This window comes from Nomia melanderi, chromosome 1 (genome assembly GCF_051020985.1).
Source record: "Nomia melanderi isolate GNS246 chromosome 1, iyNomMela1, whole genome shotgun sequence".
In the NCBI taxonomy this organism is placed as follows: domain Eukaryota; kingdom Metazoa; phylum Arthropoda; class Insecta; order Hymenoptera; family Halictidae; genus Nomia; species Nomia melanderi.
In genome coordinates, this window is record NC_134999.1 from 9,643,327 (window position 1) to 9,660,951 (window position 17,625).

General features: G+C 41.3%; 1 protein-coding gene across 2 annotated transcripts in view; it reads left to right on the forward strand.

The window, feature by feature from the left end:
• Positions 1 to 1,172: 1,172 nt before the first annotated feature.
• Positions 1,173 to 17,625, forward strand: part of LOC116427698 (uncharacterized) — a 118,384-nt gene continuing 101,931 nt past the window's right edge. For both annotated transcript variants that reach the window (XM_031978356.2, XM_031978357.2), the window contains exon 1: positions 1,173 to 2,756. In XM_031978356.2, coding sequence (XP_031834216.1) covers positions 2,712 to 2,756 — 45 coding nt within the window. In that variant the 5' untranslated portion in view covers positions 1,173 to 2,711. The remainder of the gene's footprint in view (positions 2,757 to 17,625) is intronic.

Here is a 17,625-nt window from a genome sequence, read left to right on the forward strand (position 1 = left end):
GCATATCATACACTCGCTGCTCGGTCGACGTGTCCGTGCCACACAGTGGCGAACAGCGGGTTTCTACATACCACCCGTACCCACCCACCCACACACACATCACGCACGCTCACGCACTCATATATATATATATACAATTTATATGTACAACGCATGTATATATACACATACACATACACTACATATATATATATGCATCGCATGCATATACACATTTATATATATGTATGTACCCTCTTAAGCACACGCCTAACACACCCGTAGAAGCCCCTTCGGCCGATGAGTACCCGCGCCCCTTGCCCCCTCGCTATTCCCGCCTGTCCCCCTTTTGCGCCCCATCATCGCACGGCCAAAGGTACTCTCTCCACCCTTCTCCCACCTCGTACACTGGCTTACTCGCTCACTCTCTCTTTCACCCCCCGCTGCCCACCTACCATCATTCCACATTGCCACCGAAAGCCCTATGGACGTCCGTCCGTGTGCTGCGGCCCCTCGCGCCCCTTTCAATCCCTGCTTTCCCGTGGAGTTACCCGTCCAGCGGCCTCTTCTGTGTTCTGATGGTGACAGACCCTACCTTACCGCCTCCGACTGCCGCCTCCGCGGGCTAGGCGAGGGTCGAGAGGAATCGGCAAGGGCGCTCGGAACGGTAGAAAGGAAAACAGAGAGGGACTCATGGCGAGAGAAAGAGAGAAACAGAGAGTGAGAGGGAGAGAGATAGAGCGAGATGGAACGACGAATGGAACGAGGGTTGAGGGAGAGAGGGTTGACGTGTTCGAGGAGGACCGTTGGGGAGCGAGAGCGGTGCGGGTCATAGCAGGGCGCGGCGTCAGGGAGCGACAGAGCGACGTAACGAGGGGAACGGGAGGAAGGGCGACGGTTGTAGCGGGGGTGGGGGAGAACGGCACAGTCAGTGAGCAAGAGAGGGTGCCAGAGGGAAGAGAGAGACGGAATAAGAGGAGTGGGAGCGGGACTAGCGTAGGGAGAGTGGGGTACGGGTGAAACGTGGAGTGAGGTTGGCGTGGTTTGGGTGAGGAGACGTGGGGGAGTCGAGTGGGTACTAGGGGGAGCGGGCGAGGCGGCACAGCGGTGGCGAGGGAAGAGCGAAGTGGAAGGGTGAGGCGGGCCGAGAGGAGGGGGGTCGCCGCCGCGTCGCCAGTCGCCAGTTTGCCGTGAGCGCTCGTGATGTGAGGACGTTCTATGATCTCGTCTGCGAGCGTGGCGCTCTCTCAACTGTCGCTGTTGGAACGAGAACCGGGAGAACGGGTCGCGCGTAACATTTCCGCACAGATCACGCGTTCCCGGACCGTGTGCGTCGCGCGAGACCGAGCACGCATGAGAGGACAGGAGCTGAGGTACGACAAGACCGTGCGCCAGGGTTAAGAAGACGGGCACCCCGCGTCTCTCGTGGAAGTCGGAAAGCCCGCGGCGGCGTGCGCGGTCACGCGACTTCGCACTGTAGACACGAGGAAAACGTACACGATCGTCATCCCTGTCGTCGTTGTTGTCACTGCTAGCAACAGCAACGGGATTATTTTTCTCGTGTTTATCATCGCCGGTATTGCTATCTGCCTCTCTGACTCTATCTGTCTCTCTCTTTCTCTGCTACTCTCACTCTCACTATTTCTGTGTCTCTCTCTGCCTCTTTGTCGCGCGGCACGGTTTGAGGTTAGCTTTTGTGAATTGTGCGCGACAGTTTTGGCGAACGCGCGCCGTTGACTCACGTTTTACTGTATCTCGGGTGTAGGGACGAGTGAACATCATCGGCGAGTGACTGTGTGACGCTCCTCATCCGTCCCGCTTGTGATATGACCGAACGTTCCGATCAACCAGCTGATCGCGATTCTGGCAGTGTTGCATCGACTCGATGGACTATATAGAAGAGACGGCCGGTCCGCGGTGTATCGCGTGTACGTGAGCGGAAGCTTGAATTGGCCGTAGACTGAGACAGTTTTTCGTGTGAGCGAGCGAGTGCTCACTGTGCCGCCCTTTTTTTTGGTTCGCTGCTATTTATATATAAGTATACGTACATATATATATATATATATATATACACATATACATACACTCACCCGGTCTATACGTCGACACCTGCGGCGACCGCGGGAATTTTATCGCGGCGCTGGCTGGCTGCGTGGTGTTGTTGTGCGCGAGCTTAAAGTTCGCGACCGTGCGCTGGACAAGGATAGAGTGCGCGCTTGTGTATACGCGGCGAGCCGAGCGAACGGGACAGAGCGCGAGTGTGGAACAGAGACGAGACTAAAACCGAGGAACTCCGCGAAAGTTCGTGGGTGAAACGTGCTATCGAGACGAATTCGAGACTTCTCTTCCTCTCTCTCTGTTTCTCCCCTCCAATATGCATATATACATATATATGTACAGAAACGTACATATATAAACTCATCTCTTTCTCTCGCTCTCTTTCTATCTCGTTCCTGTATCGGTTGCGTGCGTGAGACAAGGACAGAGCTAGCCGGCCGAACAGACAGAGAAACGAGGAAAGGAACATCGACTTCACTTTATTGTTTTGTGATCGGTGGTTTTGGTAGCGCGGGTGGGTCACGAATGGACAAGGAAAATCCCGATAGACAGTGCCAAGAGACGGTTGCACGCGTGTAGGACGAGGACAGAGAAGAGCGTTATAAAGGGAAGAGAAGGAAATACGATTACCGTTCTGCGAGACGAAAAGAGACAGACTGAGGTCCGGACTGAATATGTCCGCTAAGCGAAAGGCCACTGCCATCATGCAGCACCACAAGGTGAGTCGATCGTTCGCCACTGGTATCGCCACGTGATCGGACTTCTCTCTTCTTTTTCTTTGTGTCTTTTTTTCCACTCTCTCTTCTTTCCTTTCTTTTCCTCTCTTCCGCGGCTAGGGGCCAGTAAATCAGCCGACAACGTTCCCGGCGCGGTTAAAAAAATGTTTCGACCGGGTGTCAAAGTTTAACGCGGAGTAATGACGATGGGGTTCAAGGTTGTCGCGCCGTTACGTTCTTGCTGCCTGCTCAAAGTGTCGTGTGAAATTGTGGTGAGGGAACGTTGATGCGCGCGCGCTCACGCACGCATGAGATCCGTTCACAATCACCTAAATCGTGACGCGATAAACAGAACGCATTCGAAGGGCGAATAATTTTCGTAACGGCCGGAAAATCCGTCTGGGATCGAGTTTGGAGGATCGAGTTTTGCGCGACGGAGCCACTCGTTCCTGGGGAACTCATTATTCCGTCGCTACTCTAGTAGCTTCCCCACCCTCCACCCTATCCACTCGTACTAGTCCCCTCCCTTCTACCGGAACCGTTCCCGTGTGTTTTCGGAACGGGGGAAGATGAACCCAGCGAAAGTTTTAATTGAAAGAGTTACGCAAATTTTGTGCCCGGGACACGCGGAAAAGTTGCGAGAGAACGACACTTAACGCGTATTGACTCATTAACCGTCAGCCGCGTCGTTATTCCCGATTTTTGTTTTCCGAACTGCCGCTAGACCCGTGCCGCTGCTCCGATATCTAGTTCTTTTTTTTTCTTTCTCTCTCTCTCTCTGCGAACACCGATACTTTCGGATAGAGGGCCGATGCGGAATAATTACCGAATTGATGTGCGGTTTTTTTATTTCGCTCGCTTTTTTCTGTTTTTTTCTCGTCTTATTCGTCGAATTGGAGTATCGATGGAAACGTTTAATTAACGGAGATTTTGAAGTATTTAATAGTGGGTGAATCGTGCTTAGGTGCGACGTGTGGAAAATATTGTTTGTCAAGGAGAAGGTCGGAATAATGTATGAATGGTGACAAGTATTATTGATGAATTTGAGTTTTGTAAGATGTATATGTATATAATTAATTTCGTAATAATGCTAAATTATACTTTTAAAAATGTATGTGATGCATGAATAATATCTCGTTTAGAATGCGAAATATGTAAATTCGAACTTTAAAATACAATTTTGAAAAAATATGAAAACATAAATGTCGAATAAAATTATTGGTTCCTTTACATTTTGCAACATTTTTTCATTAAATTTCTATTAATTTCAATATTCCAAAAAATATTATATTTTCATAAACATTCATAGTTTATCTGATTTATGTATTTCAAGAAAATGCCTCGAAAAAGATCAGACAGAGAGATATTACTTCAAATAATTTGTTTTTCCGCGCGACAAATTTTTTGTTTCCTCTAACAGGATGTTTCAAGAACTTATGCAAGCGTTTCTGAAAGCTTATACGCAGAATTCCCGGATTTTCGCGTCACTCGTTGATCGAGGAAATTGACGGACATACCGCGGCGAACTTGTCAGATCTAACTTATCGCGGGACTTTTTCTTTTCCTCGGTCAGATTAAGCCGGTATATCTCGCGCGAAAGATAATGCGCGGATCGCGTTTCCAGGGCGGGCGATCGAGCACGTGCTTGATCGAAGAACCTTCGTGACTAACCGCGTTTGAATCAGCCGCCGTACCTGGTCTAAATTTTATCCACGCGGTACTCTCACGTTTCATTAGGGCGAAATATTTGGGACGAAATTTACATGAATATCAATTGAAGTACTTGACTATGAAGAATAGGTTTAAAAGCGCTTTGTTCTAAAATATACATTAAATCTCGACGCGTCGTCTTTTGAACGAATTAAGCTGAATTTTGTAAAGTATAAATTCTATGTTTAATTAGCTTTTCAGATAAATATTAAAATTGATATACTGTATTTTCTTGGATTTGAAAAATAGTATTGTGTAAGTTTTTTTTGAATAGCAATTTTTATTATTTTTATGATGTAGATATTGGAGAACTTAACAGTTGCAAGGTGCAAAGGCAGAATTGAAAGGAAATTTATTATCTACGTTACATTGATTTGTTTTATTATTTTAAAAATAGTAAATAGTTCATAATAAGCATAATTTGCAAATGGAATTTTGTAAAAATTGATTTATATAAAATATTCATTATGCATTATTTTAAATTACTAACAGTTTATGAAGTATTCATACAAAGGGATTTTAAATTACCCGAGGACGAAACATTTTTTTAAACGTTTAACATACGTTTTCTTATTTTTACTATATTTTTATTTATTATCGGGATCATGTTAATCGACAGACACGTCGAAATTTTTGTCGATTGTGACCGCTCTTAACTTTGTTATGATAGTTGCATATTTTGTATTCGCCTATGAATGTGTTCCAATTACTCGTGTCGAATGTAATTGATGTGGGAATGTAATTTTGGTATGGCATGTAGGTAGGATGGCCGTTCGAAACATCGTTAAAATCTCCGATTAATTGCATATGTTTGAATTGTGAGGTTCGAGGAAATGTTTTGCAGAAAAAAAAATGAAAAAAAAACGCACGCACACGTGAGCGAATTGTAACTGAAGCTAAACGATCTTTCAAAAATCGATATGTTTTTTAACAAACGTTTCCAACTTTTGTTAACTATTTTTATTACTTGAATTTTTTTGTGACCTCGTGCATGTTGTGTGAATTTTAACTACTATATGACAAAAATCGCTGCTTTTCTGTTACAATCAATTTATTTTTTCATTCTCGGATTTCTATTAAATTCAATCGGAACGAATTGGAAGTTATTAAGTGTTCTCTGATTACTTTCAGCTATAAAAATGTGTCATTAAATTTCATTCGTTCAGTTCATTAATTCTATTAAAATTTGTGAAGTGGTACAATCAATGTTTATTCGTTTTATGAAATTTGTCAGCTGTTTTCACAATTTTTCACGTGCAAAATAATAAGTTGTAACTGTTTTAGAATTGATATTAAAAGTTAATGGTTAAAAGGGCTTTTCCTTTCATAGTAAAATGTTTGATACAAATTCGTTGTTGTAAGGGCTTAATTATTTTTTAGTTGCTCAGTATAAATTTCATGTCTTGGGAGAGTGACATTTTGATTTTCGAATGAGATGTTGCAGTATGTATTCAGTTGCAATGGCAGATGATTCATTTTCCAATCATTCTTGTGACTCACAAGAAGTATAGTCTTTCAGTTATGTGACTCCGAAACATAATAAAATGTATCAACATAATAACACCCGTGAAATTGATTAATTAGGCTGATATCGGCGTACCTTATTTATCAAAATGACAACGAAGTTTATCTTTGTTCCACATAAACTTGCAGAACTATATAAAATATAGTTAGTTCTCAACTATAATTTCCTAATTTAACTATTTTTCTTCGTTGTTATCTTTACCAGATGAATGTTGAATGTTTTAAGTTTTAGGGCAGCTTTTATCCCAAAAAGAATTATCTCTCTTCTCATAAATATCAGTAATTACCTACTCACAAACTTGTCACAAATCCAAATAAAGTGTACCAAATTCCATAATACAATATTCCAAATTTACATATTTATCGCCTGTTATACAAAATTTCACTTCTTTTCAAACATTTCAACTGAAACCAAACATCCCTAAGTTCTGATGACACTACCCCCAAAAAATGCCCATTCACAAAGTATACAAGCATCCAAACAGCACTGCATACCAACGGAACATCCCGACCACGATCCCAAAAATGTTCGATACGCAAAACAAAGGTGATTAAATCGCTGTGAAGAGGACATGGGGCAGAATCGAGGAAGAAAGAGAGAAAACAAGAGAAAGGAATGGTAAATACCGGTGGCCGGTTTACCAGCTGCTGCGCCACTTAGATCGATCCGATCAGAATTGAACTGCGAATGTCAAGTTAGAATTAAGGCAGGTTCGGGACGTCCGCGTCCTCCTCCCTCCATCAACCGTTCCCCACCATCGGGCTAACGAGCCTGTCTCGCTCTACTGGCTGAACGTTCCTTCTCCTTTCCACCCTGGCTCACTGAATCGTCTCCCTTTCTCGCGCTTGCGCTCTTCCTCTCGCTCCTTCGCGGTCCAACAGGTTATATTTTTCCAGTTCTTCCCTCCGTCCCTTCTTTCTCCGGTTTTTTCCTCCCTCACTCCCCGCTCGCCGCCTCCGCCCTTCACCCTCCCCTCAATTTCTTCTCTTTCTGCAGCTCATTCAGAGGGCAATCAATCTTCCCTCTGGGTTCTCTTTCGTTTCCACGACGGACCGGTAGCTTTCTTCCCGCTGGATTTAGAAGTTTTTCACGCTCGACCGCCTGTCGGGGGATGAAGCGCGCACGGATCCACCCCCACGCGATTCTCGGGTACTTCGACGGTTATTTCCATCGCGAAATCATTGGGATTAAAGCTGCCGAGGTAAAATAAAGAACGGGACGTGGGAGTTGGTTGTTTTTCTGATTTCGATGTTTGAACCCTTATTAGCTCAGTGGTACGCACGGCTTGACGCGGGTATAGGCGGTGTTTGTTTGAAATGGAAACGATTGAACGTTTGGGGTGTATTTTTAATCGAGTACTTTTTAGAACTGGAAGTAGAGAAATTTGGCGAAGTTTTATACATAAAGGAGCGATTAATGTTTTGGTAGCAGAATTTGTTTGAGCAATGTTCGATGGTGGAACTGGGTTGACTTGTGAATGATTCCAATGCCAACACTGGTATTTACTGGACTATACAATGTTATTTTTAGGAACAGGACAGATACTGTATTCGAATCTATATTAAGATTGAATGTAATTATTCGTTACTCTATTGAAAAGAATTCGTCGTTTCAAATGAGTACTGAATTTTCCGTAGCAGTCATTTTAGATTTAGTTTCCAGAGTACCGAATATCATTTTATTGTATTCCTCATGTTATTAGAAGAGTAATATTGGGGTTGAGATGATACAGTGTTTCCTTTTTAATTTTTCGGTTAATCTGCTCTTAACGAAATAAAATACGCTCTCATTTTTCGTTTAGTACGGCCGGTTCTTTATGCACGCTAACTGCGCCAGTAATGTTCTCTAGAAAAATTATTATGATCTCTTTCCACCATTCCGGGAATGTTATTCATGAATACGAAATTTTTTGTCGGGTCAATGGATGTCATTTTTATGTTTACCTCACATTAAAAAAAGTGTAATATTTGAAATATTTTTACAATCGAAGTAACTTCCTCTCCCTTTCTCTCTTTCTCTCTCTCTCACAAGTACAGATCTATCATTGTTACCACAAATTAATTAATTTAGTGGAATTTATTATTAAAGTGTTACATAACACGGCTGGGAATATTCGTCAACCATTTATGTAGTATGTTATAATAGAAATTTCGGTAATTATATATTATCATTGTAGTAACGAAATATTAATATAGTAATAATGATAATTATTATTATTATAATGAGCTTCCTATTAATATTATCGTTATCGAGTATCATTTGTTAAGTGACATTGAAACTTTCCCATAAATTCATCATTACTCGGAGCTGATAGATTCGAAATGGTCGCAGTACTTTATCATTTTTAACGGATTTGGAATGCGAATCGGTTTTCAGCCGAATGGAACACGGCGTGAAAGATAAGCGTAGAATTAGAGAACGATGTATTTGGCACTATTACATAAAGCGATTACAGTTTTTCCCTGTACATTATTCCAGCAACACGGCGGAAGGTAAGCTGGATTAGCTCAGAATGGACGACGCATTTAAAAGGAAACAGGAAGAAATGTTTGTAACTGGGACGCTTTTAACGTATTAATCCCCGCTGTCCACGATGTAACGTTTACGTCTACAGCATTCGCTCGTCTACTTTAACCGTGAGTCGTGTTCATTTACATCTTCACCTTTCAACGAAACGAAATCGGTAGCTCTCGATCGGAAAGAATCAAACAACATTTATTTTTATTGCATCCGCTTCGATTTCATTTTTATTCGATGGATGTTGCATCCATTAGACCTATTTCCATGTAGGTATTTTGGTAGTAACCGTAAGTGAAGAATCATTGGATTTCGGATTTTAAATTTTTATGATCCATAAGACTCTCAAAGATCTCCTGTTATTTGAGGTTTAATCAGTTTTAATTAATTTTAACATTTATTTGGAACCATAGGACATTTTCGATAAAGGACATATTTCCTCATGATATCGTAAGAATTTCAATAACTTTAAGTAAGTCCAGTAAAAGAGTATTTAAAATAAACTTTAAATATAATTAAACTAATCTCTTCATTCTAGATTTACTAAAGTAATAAAACAGAATCAACTCGGTAAATAAGTGGGAATGCGAAAGCTTATGCGCTAAAATTGTGCATATTCGGTTTCTTGAAGCGTATAATGTCTCTAAAACGAGGAACTGTAACTTTTAAAGGATTTTTTCATTTTATACCTAGGATTTTTCTACGAAATTGCATACGAAATTATTTTCATTAAATACGTAACGTGGAATAGAACCTATGAAAAAGCTGTTTCATCGAAGAACTATTTTATGTTCAATAATTATCTACAATTTCTTACTATTTGCTTTTATTCCCGAAAAAATTGATACTGAATTTCAATTGTGGATGTTAGGCAAGTACAGTAATCCCGATTAACCGTAGTATAGTCGGAACACTCGATACCACCAATTTGATCGAAATTGAAGCAATTTATCGATCGTCCCATTGACCATCGGCTGTCTTTTGTTCTGTTTACTCGCTTTTTTCACGATTCGCATTCTAGTCAAATTTACTACGGTTCAGCGAGTCGAGCCACTAGCCGTAAACAAACATGATGACCATTTCGGAGGTATCATGCAGATGTAGCCAAACCAGTATAATCACATCCATCACGTGTTTAGCGCGCTGATGTTGTCACACTGATTCAATTCATCGAGTAAATTCTAGTCTCATGATGCTCTAGGGATGTTGACGCTCTCATAAAAAGATCAACGAGGTGTGATTATAACAAGAGATTCCTATCACGTTTCAGTACTCAGAGGGATTGTAACGTACTCGATCAGAAATTCTTCTAATTCAAACTTAATTAAATTTACTTCATCTTCGATCAAAAATAATTTGGAAAATTATTTTATGTTTTGAATCTTTCTTTTGCTATTATTATTACTTTATTATTTCTGTATTGTTATTGTTATTTTCATTATTATAATATTATCACTTTTATCTGTATTATTGTATTATTGTTATTTTTATTACTATAGTATCATTAGTGTATTCATTGCAGTGTAACGTTGCAAAACTGAAACAGTTTGGGTAGCTCTCGAATTACAGCTTCGAGAATAAAGTATTTTGATGCACAGAATTTCAGAGTTTCATTCAACTGCAAAAGTCAGCCCTTGATACAGGCTCGAAATCTTGCGCGCAAGATCGCTGAAAGCGAGTTTACACGGTTCCTAAAGCTTCCGCAGACACGTGGAATCCCGGAGCGCTAATGAGGCGTGCGATTCCCTCGTTAAAGGATTAAATTACTAGACGTGGAAAGTCGTCGTAAAAGCTGGGCCGTGGGTTCGGCACAAGGGGCTCCCGTTCTTTAACGACGATCTCGAGAACTTAATGGAGCTTGTAAATGACGGAAAATCAATCCCGCTTGCAAAACACTATTTTTCTACGACTCTCCCCTTTCGTGCCCGCGTTAAAATGCTTTCCGACGAACGGGCTTGATCGGTTATTGCGAATTTTACTGTTCGGAATAACGCGACGTTGACAATGACTTCCTTCCCTCCCCCCCCCCCCTTTTTTTTGCCCTTCTTGCAACGAATCGAAGAACGAGGGACGAATAAATACGGATACGACGGACTTATACATATTTCATTCTTTCTAACGAGGTTTCTGATACGGTGTCGAACTTGTTGTGCAAGTTTAACTGCAACTCTAACGAGTCTCGAGGAGTTGTAACTGTAGTAAAAGTAAAACAGAATGAAATAATTGTAATAGGGTATACGGAGCGGCGTAAAAATTGTTTCACGAGAAACGGGGGTGCAGAATGTTCCTCTGCATTTCTAGAATGTTTAAAATATTCAATTTTCTAAGAAAGAATTCGGAGGGTTTTGAATTTTCCATTTAATCAATCACTGTTAATGTACAAAATGCTTAGACGGAACACTATATCCATCTCATTGATGCGCCATCGTTAGAGTCATCAACCAAGAAACGGCACTCCCAATATCAGCATCGACGCCTCTAATTTATCATTGACACGATCGTTCCCATTCGATCAGGCAATTAACTCGGCTACACACGTGCCAGACTGACACGCCAAGTGTTCATCAGTGTTCAGTTCTCTGACTTGCTAATTTTCACGCAATTTAATCGTGGAATTGCTTAGACTGCTTGAGTGACGCTTTAAATAAATAATTGAAATGTCTAACCATTTCTTTATTTATTTTACAAACGTCTGCGTGAATAGTTCAAATAGCTTAGGCGTCTTAGACATTCGTTTCAAGCTAACAATAAGTAAGAAGTATCGCTCTCTCGTAAAATAATCAAAATATCGTATGAAACCAAAAGTCCTAGACCTACACCAAAAATCCAAATCTCGCGATATTTATTGTATTAATTCACGTTTAGGAATGAAGCGATTCAACACAAAAAATTACTAGTTAAAATTTATTCTCCCCAAACAAAAACTAAATCTCCATTTAACTTCGCAAACTGTTTATTTCAATCAACTCTGCAATACTTAACATAATACAAACGCCCGAAGCTCTTCGGTTTAACCGTTCCACGCGCTCTCAATTTAAAGCCAATTCGAAGTATCTTCCGCTACAAAGAGACCTCACCGTAACCGAACACATGATAGCAAAGAATCCTGAAGCAAAGAAAAAAGAACAATTCCGTACCGTAAGGAAACACGCGTATCGATCGAGAACTGCAGCCTTTTAAAAATTTTCCCTCGCGAGGACGAGACTGCGTTTAAGGTAGTTTCATTTTACACCTCGGACCCGTGTCTCCGCAGGAGATAGTATTCTTTTCGTACCGCGAATTTTATTTTAACCCCCACCCTCTCCAACTCCGTGCTTTTCCACCGACTCGGGACGAGTTTGCTGGAACGAGTGAAGAGGGACAGAGGGGTTGAGGAGCTTCTTCATCACACGGGCAGCCTGCGAAAGGGATGGAAAGAGTTTGAGCCGAGGGGTGGCCTCGCACCCCTCATATTCCCAGCGAAGTAAGGGCCAGTATGGATTTCCCATAAGATCAGGTATGCCCGTGCCTGGAACCGACAATAAGAGTGTGCCAGTGTGCTCGTTCGCTATATTCAGTGAAAGGGAACGAGGGCTGGGGTGCCGGGAGGAGGGAGTAAAAAAGGGAGAAAGAAGGTTGGCAGCGGGAGCGATAGAAACAGAGACATCCCTTCCTTCAGACCGTTTCGAGCTACCCCGGGGCTGCTCGTGTCTCGCCCCGTTTTCAAGCTGTCTTGCCTGCCACGTCGTGTGGAACACGCCAAATATATCTGCTGGAATATTTGCGACGTTCTGCAGTATTTACTGACGTCGACGGATAATTGTTTAACGCGTATTAATGAGCCCGTGGGATACGGAACGTGCGCCTGACGAAACCGGCTTTTATTTCAGAGGCGTTTCAGTCGCGGACGCTTTCTTCTTTATTTTCTTCTTCGTTTCGTTAATGCGTTTCGCGCGGTTTTGAATTGTCGGTGAAAGAGTGTTCGCAGGTTCGATGCGTTTAAAGGATTCTTTTTTTAAATTCGAGTGTACGCGGATTGATGCGCTTTTGTTGGATTTTTTTTTGTAACCTGGGGAAGATGAGTTTTAAATGTATTAATATTTTGTACAAATATTTCGTATTAACTAGTTAATTGCGTTTGACCAGTATACACGTCATCTTAAGGCTTCAAATGATACTATTTTTTTCAATGACGAATTATTTATTTTTTCTGACAAACGTGTAATTCTTCTTTGTTTTGCTTTGGGTTTTCATTGAAATATACCATAGGCGCATTCGTCCTGCGTTTGACGAGTACACATTTCATTTTGTTATTTTATTGCGCGCAAAACAAGAGATTTTTTAAACTAAATTCCACAGTTAACAGATTAATATTTCGAACTGTTTACCAATAAGTCTTGAATGAATTATGAAGGAAAGCATCGAAGTTTTCATCGCTGATTTACTATTGTTGATCACGGATTAGCTAGATTTGTCGGGGATCCGATGATTTTATGGAATCTGTGCGTTTTGTGCAAAAAGTATCCAACTAGACTGGGAATTTATGTTAAAGATTACAATGTAAGAGATCGATTAAAGGAACAACCGCTGAATGTTGTTGAAACAAAGAGATTAGTCAGCTTTAGCTTCTTTAGGAAAGTGTTTCCCGCGTGCGCGGTTCCGTCAGACTACCAGTTCAGTTCGTCTGACTGTCTTTTGTTTCGATGACTGTGTAACATCGTCTCGTTAACACACTCGCATGCAATTCAGGATGTCCGACAGTGTACCGATAATTTTATCGTAGCCGTCAAGTTTCTACCGCAACGAAATCCCCGAGGTGAATCCCCGAAAGACTGGTGGAACGTTGTCGATAACGAATGAGGAATATTTACAGCGAGAAGCATCCAGAGTTTACGTACCGTGAATTCCGTACGGCAGTCATTAATAACTTCCGACGAAATAGCTTCAGCTTCTTCGAATTTTTCAGGCTTTTATCTTACATAACAAAACTTATTTTTCTGTTCATTATTCTAAAATCAACCGTACAACTGATAATCAGCCACTATTTCTTCATTATTATTTCTTGTAAGGTTCGATGAACACTTTGAATTCCTCATAATCACCTTATCGAAACAATTTATAATTTAAACTGATACAATTATCTACCACAAAGAATTCTTCAAAATATCAAGCTAAATATGATCAGTTTCCTTCGAGTTCAATTTAATTTCTCTACAAGCATTTAGCGCACGTATTATTCGAACGATCTTGTTCAACAAAATGAAAAGATTAATTACCAGCGATTCTGAACTCATCAGTCTCTGTTTCATTAAATAACGTACTCCGATATCGTGAAATTTTGATGGAAATACCGTTTCAGCAGTGAACGCATTAAAAACCAGAATCTGCATAAAGATCCGCCGTCCGGTCGTAACTTCCGACTGTTTCAAGCGTTTCGATCGAAACTTAAACACGAAAATATTCTGGGAAGGGGTTGGCCAGGGGAGAGGCAGGATGGGAAGGGTAACGACTGGCTGTCAGTCGTATTAGGAGTTCGGCCTACGACAGGGATCGGAGGAAATGGAATTTCCTACGAAACCGTGGTCGTCGTCGTTTGTCTGGTCAGTCTGATGACGGGCTTATCGGTGCCGTTCGTCAACTGGCGCACACTCACGCACACTCGTGTCACCAAGCTCTCCCGGCGCATAGCCGGTAGGCGTGTGTGATAGCGAGGTGATGTTTGTTGCTAGCTGTCGGCTGATTCAGGGAGCCATCCGTGTCAAGGTACACCGCATCGACGTCCACACGCAACGTCCTGTACTCTTTTTGCAACAGTCACGTGCACACGTACCGGCGGGCACGGTTGTACGCTTAGCATAGGTAGCTGGCCCGTGTGTTAGCGATGTACAAGGTGGACTGAAAACCTGAAGACAATCGGTCCCTCCAGTCAACCGTTTATTAAGTTTTTTCCTTGACCCTGTGCTTTTCGAGAAATTTCGTAAAAGTCTGGGTTTACAGAACTTTTAGAATTCTTGATTGTTGAAACTTTCGGGGCGTAGATGCAGTTTCTTTTTTTCAATGATCACTGCTGATTCATTAAAGATGTTAAGAAAGATTGATAAAAATAAATTATAAGATATAAATAAATAAAAATATGGTTATTTTTGAAAAATTTGTCAATTATTTGTGATTCTCAATCATTGAATATTGTTCTAAATACCTTTTATAAATTGAAGACTTAATTTTTTATTAAGAAAAAGAAGAAACGACTGTTTCAAGTAGTTCATATTTCGTACGGTCTAATTAACGTTATTCTGTAGAGCACGAATGTTTTTATCATTTTTCCAGGAATTTTAGTCTATAAGATAATCTTCACGTTCTATATACTAGGCTTGGGCAATTGGCGGCGTTAACGACGTAGCGCATAAATAGAAGACTTAAAGACAGTTTGAGTTTACGTTATCTGGCAACAATTAGAAAGGAGCGACATTTTCATAAGAAATGTCGACGAGTGATCAAATATTTTTGGAACCTCTGTCTTCGTAATGTTGAATACGAGCTATGACGACAATAGCCGGTCAGGGTATGAATCATAGGTACCTTAATTATCAATGAATGATAATATTTTTTGCGGCTTCTACTTAAGTTCGGTTTGCGTGCTTGAATGACGTTGATGAAGTATAGAATAAGCTTCAGGTCTGAAGAAGATTAGAATGCATATTATTGAGAAGGTATTTTTACTTTACTTTTTTACAGAAATTAAATCATAGCAGAATACCAAAATACTTAGCATTTTTATGATTCATGCTAATTAGTTCGTTTTTTTGTCACTCTTATATTAAGAGTATAAGGAATTCCAGTAGAAATCGACATACGTAAAAATACTAATTTTTGTAATAGTCTATAAGTTCTATTTTAGCCTGAAACTACTTAAAGTTTCCTATGCCAATGTCCGAGTCGTGTTCAAAAAATGTTGCATTTACTTCCATTCTCTGATTTGTTTTCACATAGGAATATCTGAACCTTATTATGTATTCATTTTCAAATATGTCGATTTAGAATTTTTGTATAACATTAAATATAACAAACTTCTAAAGAGACTATTAAACATGATAAGAATTATTATATACGTAAGTATCAATTTGAAGTGGACGGGAACAATTTACACGCATGTTTCAATTATTCTACGTTACAAAGGATACCGAAACTTTATATTGCAATTTACATTAATTTCACGCTTTCTCGAACATCCCCATTCTTCCCCATTTCTCATTTTCCGCTGTAATCACTTTACAATAAAGATCCAAGAATATTCTTATTAATATTTTCGAAAGATTCCCCTTTCTGGTATTTTAGTATGACATGAAATTCAAGAACTAAACGTAAAATCTGAGTCAAGTCGCTGATTCACGCGTCACGAGGATTCTTCATCAGTAAACCGCAAGGTTTATGCACTTACGCAGAATAAAATGTCGAACTTTACGAAGATTTCATCAAGTTTTTGTTTTACTTTCAATGTTCGGCGTGTAGAGCCTCCTCTGTTCAACCGGAGAACGATTTTTGAATAATTAATTCTTGCTTTCATAAAGACACTTAAAAAAAGAAGCAGAGGCGACTCGAAATCTCGCGCGTCGTAATAAAATCTACTCGATTTCGCTTGAAGAGACGAAGAGAAATAAGTTCAGCGTTTGAAGACGATCAGAGGGATTCAGGATCGTTCCAAGAATAAGTGTCGTCTCCACGCGCAACGATTCTATTAACCACGACACGCGATTCGGCGATAAATTACGCGAAACCCACCGCCGGAAGGAAATTACAAGGCGAATCGAGAGGCAAGAGAGACAGACAGTGCGCGCGCGAGCGCGTTTTCTCCGCTGTTCCCTCCGTGTTGCGAAAACGTATCGATACTCGGAATGCAGCCGATCGATATAATCACATGGCTAGTGACATTGTGAAATAAGGCTCGACCTGACGCGTAATTTTAGTCACGCGTTCGGAGCAGATAAGTAAGGCGACCCCGAACCGATGAATTATGTCGCCTCGGGATCGGTGATTACCGTGGTCGTTCAGATTTTCCCGCCGCCGAACCGCGATTATTTGAAAATTGACTGAAAACATCGGTTTCCGTAACGTCTCATTACAGTTGAAGACTCTTTCGCGACGAAATTGAGTCATCCCGGGATCGGATGCGAAAGTTCTTCGAACTGATTCGATCGAAACTCCCGTCGACTTCCGAACGTTGTAATTAAAATTAAAAATTGTTCGACCGCGATGCATTTCAAATTACCGCAATATATTTTAAACGTTAGGTAAACTGAATTTGATTAAAGTTAACCCAAATTGGCTCCCAAACTCCGCGCACTCGTCCCCCAATTAATTAAAACCCACGGACTGTTTGGGTACCGCCGAAACTGCGGGTAATATTCTTTTTTTACATACCGGGTATCGTTTACTCGAAAATAATTTGCTAGTATTTTATATCGAACACCGATGGAACCGAGAATTCGTTGCTGCACGATCCTCTTTTCTTCGCTCGTCTAAATTCTATCGTTGCGGAGCGATAATAAATATTCGACGATACACGAAACGCGAGTTTCGGAGCTCATTCCTGATCACGGAGCGGTACCGCCGGTAATTAGATTTCCGAAATTTCGAATGAATGCCGTTCATATTCGAGGCGGCTCGGATTCTAAACATGATTACCGGTTTCAGCGGCCCGACCGCTCGCACTTCAAATATCCGGAAAGTGCCGGGGGGATCGCGTCTTCGCGCAGAAATTCGAGCGATAATCGAATTATAGTTACTCAGGAAGGTCACCCGGCAACGGGCGGCCAAGCTGACCCGACCCGACCCGACCCAACCCGCGTGCGATTCCCAGCCATCCAGCTCCGACCCGCGCCGAATGCCTACCCGCTGACGACACTGTTTGTAATCCTTGGAGCTGACACTGGCTAACGATCGCCATTTAAACAGGCACTCTGCTACCTGAACACCGTAACAGCGACGGAAGGGTACGTCGGTCAAAATTATGGAACAATAGGCGACTCGCCTTGAGCCTCGTGGTTTTTATGGGCGTGCCAGACCCATCGATTATGCGGGTGAATTGTTTCTTCCTCGGTGTTCCTACGAAGGGACAATAAAATTCGAATGTTTCAACGTTAA